General features: G+C 51.1%; 7 protein-coding genes across 7 annotated transcripts; 1 reads left to right on the top strand and 6 right to left on the bottom strand.

Moving 5' to 3' along the window:
- Window positions 1-941: 941 nt before the first annotated feature.
- CKM354_001034000 (uncharacterized protein) lies at window positions 942-2,421 on the bottom strand (the record flags this gene model as incomplete). The annotated part of the gene is made up of 2 exons (XM_044805795.1): window positions 942-1,814; window positions 1,864-2,421. 2 exons carry the CDS (start codon window positions 2,419-2,421, stop codon window positions 942-944), a joined length of 1,431 nt encoding a protein of 476 aa, XP_044661730.1.
- Window positions 2,422-3,714: 1,293 nt separating this feature from the next.
- Window positions 3,715-5,325, bottom strand: CKM354_001033900 (uncharacterized protein; the record flags this gene model as incomplete). The annotated part of the gene is made up of 2 exons (XM_044805794.1): window positions 3,715-5,134; window positions 5,198-5,325. The coding sequence occupies 2 exons, from the start codon at window positions 5,323-5,325 to the stop codon at window positions 3,715-3,717; spliced, it is 1,548 nt and encodes a 515-aa protein (XP_044661729.1).
- Window positions 5,326-6,162: 837 nt separating this feature from the next.
- Window positions 6,163-7,377, bottom strand: CKM354_001033800 (uncharacterized protein; the record flags this gene model as incomplete). Its single annotated transcript, XM_044805793.1, has 1 exon — window positions 6,163-7,377. The coding sequence occupies one exon, from the start codon at window positions 7,375-7,377 to the stop codon at window positions 6,163-6,165; it is 1,215 nt and encodes a 404-aa protein (XP_044661728.1).
- A 479-nt stretch (window positions 7,378-7,856) lies between these two features.
- Window positions 7,857-8,921, bottom strand: CKM354_001033700 (uncharacterized protein; the record flags this gene model as incomplete). Its single annotated transcript, XM_044805792.1, has 2 exons — window positions 7,857-8,422; window positions 8,519-8,921. The coding sequence occupies 2 exons, from the start codon at window positions 8,919-8,921 to the stop codon at window positions 7,857-7,859; spliced, it is 969 nt and encodes a 322-aa protein (XP_044661727.1).
- A 1,798-nt stretch (window positions 8,922-10,719) lies between these two features.
- Window positions 10,720-11,718, top strand: CKM354_001033600 (uncharacterized protein; the record flags this gene model as incomplete). Its single annotated transcript, XM_044805791.1, has 3 exons — window positions 10,720-11,122; window positions 11,189-11,403; window positions 11,470-11,718. The coding sequence occupies 3 exons, from the start codon at window positions 10,720-10,722 to the stop codon at window positions 11,716-11,718; spliced, it is 867 nt and encodes a 288-aa protein (XP_044661726.1).
- A 1,741-nt stretch (window positions 11,719-13,459) lies between these two features.
- On the bottom strand, window positions 13,460-13,978 carry CKM354_001033500 (uncharacterized protein; the record flags this gene model as incomplete). The annotated part of the gene is made up of 1 exon (XM_044805790.1): window positions 13,460-13,978. One exon carries the CDS (start codon window positions 13,976-13,978, stop codon window positions 13,460-13,462), a length of 519 nt encoding a protein of 172 aa, XP_044661725.1.
- Window positions 13,979-16,286: 2,308 nt separating this feature from the next.
- On the bottom strand, window positions 16,287-17,942 carry CKM354_001033400 (uncharacterized protein; the record flags this gene model as incomplete). The annotated part of the gene is made up of 1 exon (XM_044805789.1): window positions 16,287-17,942. The coding sequence occupies one exon, from the start codon at window positions 17,940-17,942 to the stop codon at window positions 16,287-16,289; it is 1,656 nt and encodes a 551-aa protein (XP_044661724.1).
- Between the last annotated feature and the right edge of the window lie 53 nt (window positions 17,943-17,995).

The raw sequence follows: 17,995 nt of genomic DNA, 5'->3' as shown, positions 1-17,995 counted from the left end.
GACTCTGGTCCAGGACGCTCCGCGCCACGCCTTTGCAGTATTGAGCGCCGGGAATGTTGAGAGCAGTGCCTCGACAAGCATCACAGATGAAGGCCAGGTCTGTGGCGATTGGTTCGTGTGCCATCGTACAATACGCCCCATTTTGTCGTTGCTCTGCTCCTGTGCACTTCTGTCTCATAACACGGAAGTGGCCACACTGAGTCCAGGTTATGAGGTTGAGATAGCACATCTCCATACACATCGTCAGTTCACGTCAGCAACATGGTGCCTGTTGTGCAATACTGACCGTAGTGTTTGATAATCTGCCAGACGAATAAGTTGCTTCGTGTAGGGCCTGTTAAAGTTTGTGCTTGTGATTGTGACGGGATTTGTGTTAAGATGCAGAGACAGGAAAGTCCTTCATCCACTCTTCTATATGTCATATTTTTCGTGAGAGAAGCGACAATTGAACCAGGATTTATGTTACACCTACCTTCCCAATCGAGATGCAAGACAGGGGTCAGGCGACGCACGGCGCTTCGCCATGCTATTGGTTCCCAAAGGCGAGTGCACTTTCGTGCGTGAGCCGCATCGACGACTTGGTCTACATCGATCTCTGTGATCATCTACTTCGATCTCTCCATATGTTTTGAGTATACAGTAACTTCGATGGTGCTAATTGCGCGCCGCACTGTCTGGGAAGTCCGTTGAGGTCTGGCCCGCGAATATCGTGAATCATCTGATGTGGACAATGAAAGAGCTAGATATGTCACCCTATTTGATGCTGCTAAGACCACCAATTCTCGTAGTTCACACTGGCCTCAAGAGTGTCAAGGCTGAATGCATATCATGGTCCTTGGCGCTAAGTCCTGGACTTCAAGTCAAAAGCTAGAGCCCTCCCCTCAGCTCCACATTTCGATCAGAAGCTCCCGTCTCATGAATTATGACTGAACAGACCGTGCCTAGGGCTCCGTAAGTGGCTTCGCGGGACACAGAGGCTCAAGCAAAATGTCTATGGGCGTTTTTAGATCCGTTCGGATCACACCTTTTGCCCATTGCTGGAGAAACATGTACGAGCACCGGAGCTTGAACGCATTTGATGGATCCAGTATGAGCTCAAACTCTTTCATCTTTGCAATGACAAGTTGGAGATCGACGTCATTGTCAGCGGCGCAGGCCAGAATGGTCAGAGGCCATCGCAAGGCAGGGTTGCCTGGTTCTCTGAGGTCCTCATGCCTCAAGATATCCAACGCCTCCTGAACAGACTGTTGGAGGACCACGTCAGATGCCAGGATGGTAGGTTCAGCGATCTTCGAGAGATGAATTTTTAATGCCAAGACAGAAATCTTCCGCTTAGCTACATAAAGCCTCGTCCTCTCTTCACCGAGGACGCGGTCGTATGAAGCAGGAATGTTGTTTTCTAGCATGAGGAACTCTTTTTGTAACATCGCTAGTCGCTGATTCGAATTTCGACTTTCTATGAGAGGTTCATGTTGTTCTGAATTGCCCGGCTGAAATGTTCGCAGGTAAATACTGATGTTCATCATGAGTCGGTAGACATCGTGGAAACCGCCAAGGAAAGGACTGAGCTCGTGATCATTCGCGGGGAAGAGGCACTCAAAGGTCGAACCCCAGTCCTCGACTGCCCGATCGAGGCGGGTGTCGAAGGGTAGTAGCGTCGCCAAATTGTACATGATGCACTCTGCGGCAAGACGATACACTTTGACAAGAGCTGGGTCCTTCGGAACTCCTTCGACAGAGAGTCGGGCAGACAGCAACTTCTGACACATGTCAAAATGCATCACTGCATTTCTAGAATCTCCTATTTGCAGCCCCTGGACCGTGTCAGTCTCCCCTCGACCGCTTAGCGATCGCCCTGCTTACCTCGAGCAATCCCAAGAACATCACTGCTACCAGCGCGTGGCTCTGCTCGGTAGCTCGATGCACACCACGGGGAAGAGATGCCCTCAGCTCCACGATACAATCCTGGTAGCTTCTCAACGACAGCCGGTAGGAGTCCTCGCTCCGTAGTGCTGAGGTATGTGCGGTGAAAGCGACGAGTGCATGGCGGACCACCCGGCTCTCTGTGGAGAAAGTGCCAAACAACGATGTCTTTAAAAAGTCTGGACTGGCCATGCATGAGACTAGCGCAGACAGCGCTCCAGGAGCTTCCGTTGTAAGCCTCTTTTCGAGCTCACTACGGAAAGGAGGGTAGCCATTGGTGATAGTGGCGTGTAGGATTAATCCTTTTTTTGCTCTCAAGTTCGTCGATGTGATGGCACGAGACCCATCGCTCTGTATGCGCTCTCGCCATACACAGGCAATGTCGAGTCGAGTGCAGTTGCCGCATCTGGAGGGAGCCTCGTCGCATTTCTTCCTTCGCGCCACACACGTGAGGCAGCCTGTCTTGGTCTTCAGCTTCCGGCTACTCAAGCGTTGCATCGTGCATGGCAATGTTGACAAATCTCAAGTGACAACGGAACGAACGGCTGAATGGTCTTGGTCTGAGGCGCATGCTGTACCAAGCTGCTTATAACTGGACACTTACGGACTAAGCACGAGCCAGCCCGGCCATCTAGGCAGGCCCATCAAGTTCCAATGCAGTCTGCTGCAGACCAGCTCTTACCGACCATCCCGGAGGTGGTCATTTCATGCGGACTGAGCAGGGCAGCTTCGACAGTATTTCAAATTTTTGACAAACACATCCTTGCCCAGTGCGGATGTTACATCTCAGTCCCCGGACAAGCGAGCTTTCCGGGGCAGCTTGTCAACACATGCGATGCGAAGGTAGCTCAAGGTGGACTGCAGTGTGGGCGCCGACTGAAGCGAGCACGGCGGCACGAGGGCCTGGAATTTGCAAAGGATTGAACATGTACGTCATGATGTGCGTACGTTGCACAAAGGTTGCGTCGAGAGGCATGATAGGCCAAAGTCTTTTTGAGGGCGGCGAAGCTCTTGAGTTCGCTCACATGAATGATGATGGCAGTTCGTCTCACCCTATTGTTGTAGTCATCACCTCAAGCTGGAATATTACGCGATGCAACCAGCCGCGCCCACTCGTAGTGGCGTCGATCGTCAACAGGCTGAAGAGGAGGCAGTGTTTGCAAAGATGAGGGTGGGATCAACCTCGAAGCAATGTGTTGACAGACCGTTCGTTGATGACTGTACAGGAAGAGATCACCTTGGGCGCGCAACGGCTGCTCACCACTACACGACGAACTATGTCTCGTCCCTCAGACTTGGAAACTCACCGTCACATTAGCGAAGCTGCTATGCGTGCCGATCAGCCTCGGAGGAGACCAGGGCAGTGTACCAACTATACCAGATAGGCGACGGGGATAATTGGATTATTAGATGGATGCTGTGGCAAGAGTTCAGTGGTGGCGGAGCTGCTAATAGTGAAAGTACAGTAGCTCGTGAGACTTGACGGCAACGAAAGGCTACAATGGGGGGCTCAGCCGCGTTGGACAGATGAATTCAGAGGTCATAGCAGGGTATATCTGCTAACTGGTTTCCTCAATAGATAAGAACTGGTGAAAAAGATCATGCGTAGCGCAAAAGCGAACACAAAAAAGGCTGGTGAGCAGCGAGAATAACTTGATGTGTCTTCATTGGTCTACGAACTGCCTGACACAGTTCCTGTCCCAAAATCGTGCTTTGTGGATGATGGTCTATCTCAATAACGGTTATCATCACCTATGGATAAGGCCGAACCCAGCATTGTGAGAGCGATCGTCATAACTTTGCATTACCGCCCACGCTCTGCATGACGAATTCGCTTGCAACAGGACCATCGAGTTTTTCGAGCTCGGCATTTGTTAGCAACCTTGGAAGGAGCCAGATCCGGCAAGGAATCATCAGTACGATGATTATTGGGAAGGCGATCGCTGCTATCGTTTGTGTGACGGCGAAACATGCTACGAAAGCGCCAAGTTGAAGCCCTAGGATCAATCGTACCGCGACCTTGCGGCAATCTAACAGTGGATCCTCTGAAGAGATTGTCTCCCGATCTCGCGATATCCAGACAAGTTTAGCCACGACACCATTGGCCATGAGTGTCTGTAGACCCATAACGATGAACAGCCCAGACAGAACTGCTTGCGGAATCTGGTGCAATGCTGTCAGAATAGGTCCAGACATGGTCGCAAGGAAAAGGAGGCCCTGCGACAGATGTGACACTCGCTGCTCAACAATGTGATCGATGACTCTAGTGCGATGCCCTTTCTCGTCAAGATCACTTCCATACACAGCAAGTGCTTTTGTGTGCAGTGGCCCCTGAGGAATTAGACCATTCGGGAAAGGCAGGCCTAAAATTCCGCACAGCCCCAAAATTCCTCCGAGAAGAAAATAGTCCCAGTGGAACCCGGGAGGTTTTCGCAGAGGGAATTCAGCTCCTTGAGACATCAGAGCCGACACGTTATGGTCAAAGTAAAACAGAATCGTGACAGCGATGGCGTATGGCAAGGCGTAGAATACCGTGGCTGCATCAACCTTCCAAAATGGTATCAGCCAGCTCCTATCCGCCGTAGGAGAGAAAGCTCCAGCTATTGGAAGTACTTCGAGGCTGACGGACCTCATTTTCCCAATGTGCACAAATCCGCTGAAGAAAACCACAGTGAGAGGAAGACCGTAGTCCTCGATGACTTTCCGAAACGCTGGCCGAAAAAGTCTGGTTGACCCGATGAGACTGCTGGAAAATCCGAATACCATGACCAGTAGGGCTACCATGATAGACAGGTATGGAGCTGCTGGCGACGATTCTGTGTACTCCCACTGCAACAGCAGAATTTGGACCGCCTTCTGCAGATAGACAAAAGCAATGTAGAGCCCGAATGTGTCACACGGAAGCTTTGTGACATATGTCAAGGTGTTGCAAGCATTGAGTATCGCCACTGCCGCATGTAGGATGAATGACCAGATGCCGATCCACGCCCAGAGTACAAAGTAATCATACCCTTGGGGCGTGACAATGTCGTAGATCGTATACGCAAAAATGGCTATCGGACCTGTCACTCCCACGATGACCAGTGGCTGCGCTGCGAGAACGGAATACACGCAGCACCCGATGACTTGTGCGAGGAGGACTTCGTTTACCCCGAAGGAGTCGTTTGTTCTTGCAAACATGTCGAATGAGAATGCTAGGGCTGGCAAGAGGCTGTTTCGATGGATCAATAAATATGTTCGCAGGCATAAGTGCCTCCGGCAATGTAATACTCACTTTGCAAAGTACATGTACGCGACTGCTGGTATTGTTCTATAATTCCAAGCATCTTTCCAGTCACTCCAGTAGAATGGCAGTCGTCGCCGAATGTCATCTCTGATGCCGCGTCCAATGTTGAGCTCCATGACGCCGAGAGGACCAGGTGTAGAAGTCTCGCTTGCTTGCCAGACGCAGAATGTTGGCCCGGGCGTTGTATATGCCCACCTTCGTCCGCGTCTCTATTTGCTCAAACGTCTTTCTTGGGTCTTTTGAGGTCAAAGCGTCGAGATTATGACATGTGAAGAGTCCAAGAAAAGGCTGTTGCTTTTGGGTTCAGCACCCATGTCATGATGCCTTCACGTTGACCGAGCTTATTCGTATGATCCGCGGAGTGTCTGCTGGGCTTTGTCCCGCTTGGCAATGGCGAGATCGAGAGCAGAGCATCGAGGAAGCCGATGGCACGGTACGTGAGCAGCGAGTCTGCACTACTGGTCTTTCGAGTGACAGTCAAATCAGTCGTGTCGCGAACTTGGGCCAGGCACTGAATTGACCCGCAGCGTGACTTGCGATAGAGGCTTCCCCTGCACTCGTCAGCTGAAAGGCGTTGGAGGCTTGGCTAGAAGCTTATTGAAACATCACAAGATTTAGTGCAGACCTCAGCCAAGACAACAAGACAGATATCCTCTGCCCGGGCAGCAATCGTCAGAGCGCTATCAAAGCCGACGATTGGGACGGCCTTTATGGTCGAAGTCATTCATCTTGATAGATACCACACCCATGTCGCTTTTGTGGGCTGATGTGGCAGACATCTGGACGGTTGTAAGGTAGCGGGCACTGTAAGATAACAACATTTCACTGTGCAGAGGCGCTCGCTCTTCCAAGATCAGAAAAGCTGGGTTCTTATGATCCAGTATCCATTCAGAGACGATTGGCGCTGCACACCAACTCCTTGCCCCTACCAGTTGTTGACATTCGGGAATTTACTACAATATCAGTCCGTCCCACAACTCCCGTCTATGATCTCGAGGATCTTTCGCTGCGTTCTTACTCCCAGTCGCGTCCTGTAGGAAGCTGAACGGCTTGTGTTTGTCTACATGAACATGCCTTTCATTGGCTTCGATCTTGATTCCAACTTCTGCTTTCTTCTTCTCGGCTTTCTCCTTCTCAACCTTCGTCCTCTCAGTCTGGACCTGCGATCGCGCTTCCTTTAGACCTCTCCAGAACTCTTCAATCTGCTTCTCATAATTTGTCCTGGAGAGAGGTATCTCCCATTTTGTTCTGTCCCTTTCCAACTTGTCGATCCATTCGTTTATCGCTTTGCTTTTGTCGCCGATTCCCGCAAAATGCACGAGCATCTGCCCCGGCCTGTGGTCGTAATGCACGTCTTTGTCTCCACCGTCACCAGGGTATGCATTAAACCATTGAGGTGGACATTCGATGACTCCATCTTTGTACTTGTCGAGCTGCATCACTTTGTCCATCGCGGACTGTTCGGTGAATGGAAGTTTGTCCTCTGGCTTGAAGCTGCGGTAGGCCACGATACTCGACAAGAACTCGAGACTCCAATTGGAAACCCGCAAAATGAACACACCGTTGTTGAGACCGTTCCAGTCCCTTGTATAGAGTAGATGGACATCATTACGTTCCTCAGGTGGCAAGAATGTCTCGAGTGGAATGAGTTTGTTCATGATGACCGTGTCAGCATCGAACCAGACCAGCCATTCTAATTGCTCGTTCTTGGCTTTGGAGAGCTCTTGAAGGAGGACGTCGAGGAGAGCTGACTCTTTCGACCACAGACCATCGAGAATAGGATGATCCAGTAGATATGTCGGGTACGAATGATAGTTGCCATGCTCAGCATGAGTGTTCAGAGCGCGTTGATAGCCTTCTAAATGCTTGCCGTGAGCAACCGTGCACGTTCCTATCCTCGAACGCTGTGATCCCAGTCGTATGATACTCCGCCAGGACTCCGGTCGCAGAGCTGCTGCTGGGTTGAATTTGGTAGGCGAGTACTTTCCAAGAGTGTCGATTGTAATTCGATGGAAGTCGTTGTATGCGGCGGTCATGTGGAACACAACCACAAAGAAAGTTAAGCTGAAAACGAAGACGAAGAAGATGCGGACGAGTGTTGTCATCGCTACCACCGACGAACGGTGATGAGTTATAGGTAAAGGGAGCTGTTTGTAGGCGGCCAACATGTTTGGTGTGATCGATGGTGAGCCATCTGTGGACCCATGATATATCGTCTACTCGTTGACACGGTGCGAGAGTCGTTTCGGTAGCGTTGTTTCACGCTAGGCAAGCAGTACGAGTGTGTGGCTATACCAAGTAGACTTGGCGGCCAAGAAGAGTCGCGTCACTCTGGTAAGCCTTAGGCGTTGACGCAATGCTCCGGCCACTGTCAATACGACTGCTCGAGCAGAATGCCGAACGGTACGTTGTCTTTACTCTTTACTGTGGAGAGAAATCATCGAAAGAGCCATTCAGGTGAGTCTGTAGCACTGACTGTCTCCACTTCCTGTACTATTTCAACTTCTGTCTATGCTCTGCGGGCACATACCGTTCTCCACTTGTGGTTTACCCTGTGTTGAAGATGTCTTGCATTTCCAATTCACGCCTCATGCCGTTGCTCCGCTTACCGCAACACCTTGGGCAGGCGTGACTGCATTCTCGATCTTTAGTCCTCCCATATAACGGAGCATCTAACCTCCAGACTGTGCCTCTCTGGTCCATGATCGGTATCGCTCACAAAGCTAGTATGGAAGCAACGATTAGCAGTACCATCGATCTTGCTACCGCTGATCTTCAACAACAGAGCTTCACTCGGCTGCATAGCCGAGATATAGTACCACTTGTGCTGGTCCGGCGACTTGGGCGCGGCACATTGCAAGCTTTCTACCGCAGTATTGTCGGATGGGCGCGCGTAGTAATCAGCTTGCTGCCTCTCATCCGCCTTGTCTCGTTGCTGAGGCGGAGGGACTGCGGCACCTTGACCATAGATCGACCTCGTAGCGGCGCGAGCTCCGCTGACGGAAGGATTCGTGGCAGGGAAGCGAAGAGTGATGTAGCGTAATTCGTCCTCACATATGCTAGAGTGGTCTGCGAAACAAAGTGCGTCTCGCGTGACAGCATGGTCGAACGGACGCCAGACGTTGATCGTGGCCCAGCGGATAGTGTCAATTCGGTGGGCTTCTTCCGGGAAATCTCTGAGGACGCGTCGTCGTCCAGAGTTATACGACTGGTCTGTGGTTATAGCGAAAGGAGACTGGACGTCAGCAAGCGCTCAGAAACTGCCGTGGAGATGTACAGCTTCCCTATCATCGAAGAGATGATGCATACCACAATGCACGAATCTCGCATTACTTGGACCAACAGATCGAGCGTCGTCTGGGAGATGCTTCTCGGCCTCGAATGCTGCCTCCCATGACCGGCGTCGAATTATGTGGCCAAAGACCTTGACTTTCGCAGCTCCGGTAATCTGCTTCACTAGCTCTATGCAATCGGCATAATACTGCGTCGTGATTCGGTCTTCGTCGTCGAATGACTTTTCCAGGGAATCATGTTGGACTAACTGGAATCCGTTCCTGTCAAGGGCAAAGTCTTGCTCTCGCCCACGTATGTCTTGAACGAGAACTTCTGCTGGACGATATTTCCGCCGCTTCTCGCCTACAGTGCCCGCCAAATACGACAAGTCACCACCATCTTCAAGCTCAAGAAAGTAATTTAGAGTGGTTCTGACCATAGCTCTTCCTGAGTGCGGAATTTGTCAAATAGAACAGATCTTGCACAAAGGACAGATCTTTGTAGAGCCGTCTTATGTATTGCGGATAGATGGGACCCTGCCACTGGTCTTAGGCACCTGCGGCATTTGCAGTCAGAAGCTGGAGGTGATGAACGGAGACGAAGGTGAGGAGCCAAACGAGTCGTCGGATCGAGCGGCAGGGTTTTCGGGCTTAAATTTGGTCCGCACGAGCATGGCCCTTGGTCTTCACCGCACATCCTCCGCGATACTCGTAGTCGATCCCTTTTCGATGTTTCTCTTGAGAGCTCGCGAGACGCAGGACCGTCGAAGTTTCAGCAACGAGCATTGGCAAATATCACGACAGTGAACAATTCCAGCGACGCGACATCTGGGACATGCTGCATTGGTCATCGACGGACGATCCGGCCCTGCTTAAAGCGACGTCGCATTCAATGCGAAGTCACGGACGTTGGTTGGAGTACCTTCGCATCCATATGACCACACTCGGAAGCTTCGGAAACGGTAACGTGAGAACGCAAATAAGTTCATACCTACAGCCTGTTGTTCGCCTCAGACCCCGAGATCCCGAAGTCGCCAGACTGTTCTAGCCACTCTTTCCAGTCAACCTAGCAACCAAACAATCGAAATTCGCGACGGGACTGCGTGTCGCCTATCACTACCTTGTGTTGAAACTTCAAGAACAACGAAAAGAAGAATCAATGTTGTAAGAGCCTGCCCCAAGTGGAAGACGTAGAATATGGCTGACTGAGCCTTCGTTGTTCCGCACGAATGCCGGGAGCTACGACAGAGGGTTTGGTCTCTATTCTTGCGGTTAGTCCAGATGCCGTCGAAATGCATGAAGTGTGCTCCCGGGTTGCTGACAATCAAATGCCTTTTATTGATCGTACTTGGAGGCATGCGTATTGCCTTCGGATGTGCGAAAGATTATCCACGATCCAGTGCTTGAGTTGGTTTTGAATGCAAAGAACTCGTTGGACTGTCCTCTTACCCTCCTAGAAAAGAGGATCTGACCGCATGACATGCCTCGCAGTGACATGAGCTTGGCTCCGTTTCTTGGAGTGCTGCAGTCCATGCCCCAAGCAGGGCGCAAATTAGCGTCTAGACGAAGCGATCCGTTGTTGCAGATAACCGAACACCATCGCCTTGTACCTCTCGAATCGTCCTATAGATCTAGCCGAGCAGTATCAAACAAACATATTGAAAATCAAGGAAGTCAGTGAATACCTCGTGGCTGAGCGCTGACAAAGAGGCAGGCAAGCAGCGGTGCGCTCTCATGGCTGACAACATATTCAAGGCGGCGACGGTAGTGTCCGCTGCATCGGTCAGCAGAACTGAAATCACGGAGATGTGAGATTGCCACTGGCGAGGACAGGCCGACTCATGACATATCAGCGAGACATCCGCATGGTTTATACTCTTGGCGCTCCCCAGACTTGATGTCGCCCAGGTGAATGATCGCCACCAAGGCCAATCATGGCCAAGCGATTGAGAGAGGTTCAATACTACCTACCTTCGGATCCTTGCGAACGAATCCCAAGCACACAATCGGACAAGTCCAGCACTCCTGGCCCGCTTATGTAATCCCCTTGCCAATGCGGAAGTGATGTGCAAAGGATCAACTCAAAACAGCGTGCTTCAGCTGAACTGACCCACACAGAGGATTCAGTTACCAGCGTCAGTTCTTCCCCAAGTTCAGCTTCTTCGAAGAAATAGCACTGCCAGATCCTTACTCGGAAGAAGCACACTGGTATCCACTCACTCTCCTTCTCAAGACACCATGACAATCCTCATCACAGGCTCGCGCGGTAAGACCTCCTCGCAACTCGCCACGTTGCTTCACCCAACTCACACCATTCTCATCGCGTCACGCACGCCTCCAATTAGCCCAGCTCACCCCACAGTCCGCTTCGATTGGAACGATGAAGTCACATTCACGAACCCATTCGATCATGCTACTGCACGAAAAGAGGCAATCTCTGCGGTGTATCTCGTTGCGCCAGAGACAGCAAATGCGAGTGCTTTAGTCATACGATTCATTCACTTTGCGAGGAACAGAGGCGTAAAACGCTTCGTTCTACTAAGTGCGTGGGAACTAGAAATGGGGTCCGACATGTTGGCGGGAAAGGCGCACGAGGAGCTGGAGAAATTAGGCAGAGAGGAGGGATTAGAGTGGGCTGTTAGTGCGTATACTTGCTTTGTAGTTTGCTTCTCGCCTGGTCCTCTCTCTGACCGTGTATCTGCTCTAGTGAGACCCCACTTCTTCATGGAGAATTTTCTCGAAGGCCACCATCTTGCGACCATCACCAAAGAAGATAAGATCTACTCAGCAACTCAAGACGGCTCAAAACCCTTCATATCGGCATTCGATATTGCGAACGTTGCCAAAGTGGCTCTTATTGATGAAAAGTCCCACAACACTGATTACATCGTGACTGGGAACGAGAGCTTGACTTATGACGATGTGAGTGTAGTACTCTGTCTTGCCGTTTATTGTTTTCGCTGACCATTGCTGTGAATTCCTACACAGGTTGCAGCAACGTTGTCCTCCGTACTGGGACGGACAATCGCTCACGTGAGACTTGATCCTGATGCTTTCACTGCTCTTTTGCAAGCCAACGGAATGCACTCATTCGTGGCAAACTATCTCGCCGAAATAGATGTCAAGGTCGCTGGAGGCTTTGGCAAGGACCCTACAGAAAATGTCAAGAAAATTACAGGGCAGGATCCAAAGAGCTTCAAGCAGTTTGTGGACGAAAAGAGGGATGTCTGGATGTGAGGACTGAAGAACAAGCATGTGCGTTCTTTCAAGGCGCATAGTCTGTAGCGCCTGGATATAGCGGATATTCAGCATGCTGCTTACTGGGTTAATCCCAGATGCAAGGTGAAGTCTAACATTATTTCACTGGAAACGCTGGGTAACGGCACGGGCGCAGATGCCATTATGTCCTAATTTGTCCTCTTGTTGGGAAGAGTCAGTCATCTTGATTACTCATGTTCTTCTGCCTCCGAAGCCTTTTCGCCTCCGTCGCATAACACTACCCGCATATAATGCTGCTCATGTAAGCGCTAACGACCAATTGAATATCTCATTCAATGTCCTTCGAAGGCATATATTGTGCAAGCACTTCGAGAGGCGAGCAGACCATGAAACGGTGGATTTCGAAGTTCGCTCCCCGCTCGTCACCGCGGTCGATAAGGCCGTTCCTGTGACCTCGTCCTGTTGGCCCCACAGAAACACCTGTCAAACAATTCTCCTCGGATTTCCCCTGGGCACAAAATTGGCACTGCGACTCAGTCTGTGCATTACTGGGCTTCCAAGCCGACTTCATCACAGCCCGCAGATATTGAGTTGATTTTGTTTCCAACTACAGAGTTTGTCATGTTGCCACTGGAGTCCGATGCCAATACTAGCGACGAACAGAACTATGCTACAAAGACACTGAATCGAGTCGCGGACAGAGAAGCAAGGCAGGTGCAGTGCAGCAAGTTCGTCGCGGAACGCAATACTGGCTTGCTGGTGAGTACAAAAATAGCTCGTTCACTCACTTCAAAATTTGTATGGACCTCCCAATTCTCTCGTCTGGGTGTCACCAAATATGCCGACCAGCATAGATGGGGATGGCATCGATCATCACCAAGCCTTCATGCAACATACTAAGTACAAAGCAACAGCTGAAAGCCTGTTGACAAGTTCCGCTGGCGTACTACTTCTCGTTCATGTTGCTTTCGAGATTGTGGAAGAGTATGTGGAATACTTCAGCGCCAGTGACGGCAGTAGTAATGATTTACTTCGGCCATGACGGAGTGCTCGAAAGATTCATTGACAGCATGCAAAAGTTCATGGAGAAAAGCTTGGCCACGAACCTCGACGGTTACTACTCGGAGCCCGAATACTGGAGCGCAGTCGTGATAGTTAGTGGACGGGAACGTGTGGAGAAGCATATGTTTTCTTGGAGATGGAGGCGTTCAAAAAGAAAAGGTATCGTGTAACGGATGGTTTGAGGAGTATGGTAATTTGTCGCATTGCGTTCTCGGAACACTCGAGCCAAAGTCATGTCAACCAGAGTGTGGACAGTAGACGTCCCACAATACTTGTAAAAGACCAGAACTGACGACGCCTCCGATCACGTAAGCGTATATGTGCTGTAGTGGTAAAGCTGTTGAAAGAAACGAGGATACAGCAAGATCAAATGTCAATCGTGTGAAGAAAGCAAAAGCACCTGCATAAGGATTACCGAAAGACTAGGCTAGTTTATCGGATCGCACGATGTTACTGCAATCACCCTCAAGAATGAAAGAACACCCTTCCCCATCGCGACAAACGACCGCTCTCTCAGCTCACTTTCTCGCCGCTCTGGGGATCGGACTTCACCCGGCTTGCCCTTTTGTTGTTCTCTGCACTGGCCCTGGGAGGTCATTGCATACTTTGGGTCCAGACATGCCCAGTTCGTGCTTCTATTGACGTCGCGATAGACCACGCCTGGACGATGGTCGCCACCGGGAGTTTTGTGAGCTGGTCAGGCCTTCTCTTCGTCTGCACGTCTCGCAATCGCAGCTCCAGCAGGAGGCTTTTCCTTGCCGTTCCCTTTGCCTGCAGGTTTATGATGCCCAACGCATCGTCCCTCTGTGGCACTACCATGTTTCATGTCTACACACCGATAGCCTGGGTTGCCATCACCGGGATGATGGCCAACTCCTGGGCCATGGTGACCGCCAGGAAACTCTTGATGGTGATGGGACTTGGACTTGGTATGGTCCTCGGCTTCAATCGCTTGGCGTTTGGCCATCTCAGAATCACCGCCGGCATCAGAGTCATCACTGGCGCCTGAAATACCGCCAGAGCTCCCACTATTGTCCTCGAAAGCCGTACGCATTGAAGATGGCAAGAAGTCCTTCCAGAAACTGAAGAACGGGAACGTTCTTTTCGCCAGGTCTTGATTCTCAGGAGTGTTGTTCCAGTCTATTTCCACAGATGGAACTGGTGCTGCCATTGTGAGGGCTGCGAAGGAGGCCAATGCCACGTGGCGGTACTGCATGGTGATTCGATGTGAGCAATTTACGCGTTGTGAGTTGGGTAATGAGGGAGTGTCGGCGATCAGGCTCGCTGTTCTTGTGATGAGTGCGTTGCTCGATGTGTTTCGATGCGGGCGAGCTACCTTCATTATATAGACAAACCGACGGAACAGGGGCGTAGAGTCGGCGATCACTGAGACAGACAACAACTTCCAGTGTCCGATCTACGGACTGAGCGTTCACGGACTATTCGTTTGCAATCGTACAATGTCACCTGCAAGGCTACCGGCGTATACCACGGATGCATCCACGGTCTGCAATGGAGACCAGCACTTTGCCTGAAAGGGGAAAGCGCACCTGCAGTGATACCGCCATGGTTGGTTTGAGCTTGAGAAATACCAGCAGGCGAACATTAGTCCCTGTTAGCAAGTGAATGACGGCAGCGGCTAGAGTGCGGACGTGAAGCTGCCTTGGCAATTGGGACATCGGGCATCGAAGCTTGACGTATGGGGAAGACTTCTGGAAGCAATGACTTGCAAGGTTCAACCGACATCCTTTCTGGACGACCGCCATGTCGAGCTTAGGGTAGACCTTATCTGCTGTCCGTGCAATCTCTTTCGTGCTTGGCGCTCACCATAAGAAAAGTCGATTAAGTTTGACAAACGATTTCTCAGCATGTCATCCTGGCCACTCCGACACGGAAGCATGGAGCATGCTCAAGTAAGGCATTGAGAACGTATGATCAAGATCCTGGTCAAGATCGTGAGCTTGGCACGTGGTAGATTTTCTAGTTCTCGTCCATGGCACCGGAGGTAATCCAAGCTCGAGGGCAGATCATTCTATCCCGTCCGAGAAAGGCATATTACGCCGTTGCGGCTGAGGTGACAAACGGGAGATACGCGGGCTGGAGATTGACCGATGGGCAGCAGTAAAGCAACAAGCGGCCGGGAAATTAGCAGACTTCTGATGACAGCAGATCTCGAGCCGTCTGCTTCTGGATGCAAGCCCATTCTACGGCATGTGTATGGCCATCACCGTCAATGGACCATGAATGTCGGGAGTCGCACTGTCGGTATCCAGCAAGGATTTCTTACAATATGTCACGAGGCCGAGATGACCGACACACGGGACGGCTGACATATCAATAGACACTGGGCGAACAACGTCATTGCAAGCTGTCTCAATAGTGCGGACCCACAAAGGCTGTGCACACGGTCTCGTTGCATTCAATACATATCGCAGCGATTGGATGCCTGGCTAGCTGTGCACACTCTCAGCTATGGTCTACTTGTAATTTAACCGCCTAATTCCATCCAAATGGACGATCATATGGACTTCTGGAGCGTGCATACGGCGTGGGGCCGATGCTTTGAGGCCTCGCTGATAGATTCACAGCAGGCAAGCAAGCGACAGTTGCAGGGGAGCGCCGTCATGACACACCATTTTGTCTTGAGGGCGGCAGAGGCTCATTGCGGACAAGCTGGTGCGCCTACTGGTGCGTATGCTGGCATGAATGGATCGGCTCGCTACAGTCCAGGGGAACCCCAGCCGCCGAGGGTCTTGCTTCTGTCTTGACAATGCGAAGTATTGCACAGGCCACTCCACTCCCTTTCGCACACGCGCATTGATCAGATGATGTGTACTGGCCCAGAAGCGGGAAGAGTGATGGCAAAATTGAAGGAGACAGAGGAATTGAGGAAGCAAATCCAAGGCACCGGCGCATTGGACCTCCATCTCTTGACACCGTCATCAGCTTGACATCGTCCAAGGTTTATGCGACCGAGGAATACTGGCGCTGGGCTCACAGCTGCTTAGTGCTGCCAGCTCGTTGTCATTGTTATCGACGTGGTTCCGAGTTCAGCAAGCGCTGAACTTCAACGTGTGCTCAACTTGAGGATCGCCGATCGATCTCAAAGTGCAATGGTGAATGTTGTTCCAACGAAGTCCTACAATCAAACATCTGCAGTGCGATGATCGATGCTGGTAGACCTACTCGACGCCATCCGACGCCACTGTTGACTGAACCGGTTCGCAGCCGTCTGCTGATTTAACGGGGAGCCTTATCTGATATCCGGCTGGATGTGCATCAAGGCTGAGATGGAATGCTACCCACACGATTACAATTTCGTTCGGACTGTGCACTTGTCTCGCGAGCGGACTTTCCTTCTATGCCCTTATGTTTAGTGCAGAGTACTGTCAGTCGTTAGCAGTAAGTTGCGTCTTCCTGTACGGACTTGCGATTCTAAGCATACAAGTGAAGGCTACATGGCTATTAAAGCTGACTACGAGATATTTCCAATGACCTGTAGGTCGGCACTCAAGCGGGGATGACTATTCTGTCTTTGCTCGATCTACAATCGTATTTTGAGCAGTTTTGATCTTTGGGTCAACAATGGTTTTGAGCACTGTCGGGATCTCGACTTCCTCTGGAGTCGTGAACAGCCTCCAACGTGTCGTAAACTGTGCAAGAGCTGGCGAAGCAGTCAGCACGGTGAAAGGTACAGATAGCGCCAGCGAAAGCGCCCAATTAATGATCCACCAATCTCGCAACTCAGGGTATCTGCAAAGTAACGCAAGAACACCAAATCCAACCATCGTGACTGGCCACAGGGCTCTGTATGCGGCGCGCCAACTAAGCCCTAGTCGATTGCGATTCTGACCATCCCAGGAAACAGCGTGGCCTGTAAACATAGCAATAAGGTAGTACGTGACCGACGCAGATATGATCGCAGTCATCGGCATAACGAACACCGACTCAATCACGATAGCCACCGACCATCGCAAGACTCCGCCATATTGTTTGGTGGAAGACCGCAAAACGCCTTCAAGAATTGCAGCCGTCTTCATGCCCCTAGTGATCAGCAGGATAATCAACTTAGGCAGTGTGCTATTGCTCGTAGTTGACATGGGCCGCGAGCCGTTGCGAATTATATTCACAATTACAGCGAGCGTCAAGACGAACGAGACGACTTGCATTAGATAAATAGCCAAAATGCGAACGACCTGTATCCGTTGGAAGAGACTCAAGCCCGGCTCGGTCAGAAGGAACCAGTATTGCATCGTGCCTTGGAACCACCGTTGATGCCGACGAAGTGCTTCAATGAGATTCAGGGGCTCTTCCTCGAAACTTCCGGGAATGAACGGCAGCAGTCGTACATCGTATCCCGCACGGCGCAGCAGAATTGATTCCATCAGATCGTGACCGATGATGTGGCCGCCAAAAGGTGGTCTCCCTGGAAGTTCAGGCAGCCTGCAATGTTCGCGAAAGGGTGCAGTACGTATAATTGCATTGTGGCCCCAGTATAACGCGCTGTCGCCGAGCCACCAAGCCTGACCAAGACTTCGCACTCGTGCACTGAAACGCTTGCTGTAACTCGTGATGCGGGAGAATGCGCTCAGTGGAGGGATCGAGCAAAACGCCGTTTGTATCATACCAAGCTGAGGGTATCGTTCCATACTAGAGACTAGCCGTACGAGAAGATCGCTGCACATGACGCTATCCTGATCGAGCACAACGAAAGAGTCGTAACCGCAAGAGTGGCAGTCGAGGAAGTCTTGAACATTTCCAGCCTTGTAACCAGTGTTGATCTTGCGCCGGCGATAGAATAGAGGTCGGGACATTCCTTTCGAGATGTCGTTTCTGAAACGAGTAAAGAGTCGCAGCTCCTCTATCGCAATATCTTCGTTGCTGGTATCACTGAGTAGAACGAAACGGAAGTGCTGTAGTCGGCCAGTCTTGCGCAGAGCACTCTGCATGGCGTGCAGTCGGTCAAATAGTGGCTCTGGGTCTTCATTGCGCATGCAGAAAGCCAGGGCCGTTGTGGAGGATAGCTTTGGGAGTTGTCCTTGAGCCGGGAAGTATGGTTGTATGGATCTTTCTGCATTACCAAAAGTCACAATGGCCACGCTCAGAACTGACTCGACCAGGAGTATTGCGGCAAAAGGCATATAAGCCGTGGCGCAGAACAGTATGAAGGCTTCCAGCATTGTAATCCCATCTGATCGGACGCTTTCGTACACGGGCCATATCATAGCCAGTG

This window comes from Cercospora kikuchii (genome assembly GCF_019650295.1).
Source record: "Cercospora kikuchii DNA, contig_00007, whole genome shotgun sequence".
Taxonomy (NCBI): Eukaryota; Fungi; Ascomycota; class Dothideomycetes; order Mycosphaerellales; family Mycosphaerellaceae; genus Cercospora; species Cercospora kikuchii.
The sequence above is the reverse complement of the archived record's forward strand: the minus strand, read 5'-3'. Positions and strand labels throughout refer to the sequence as shown.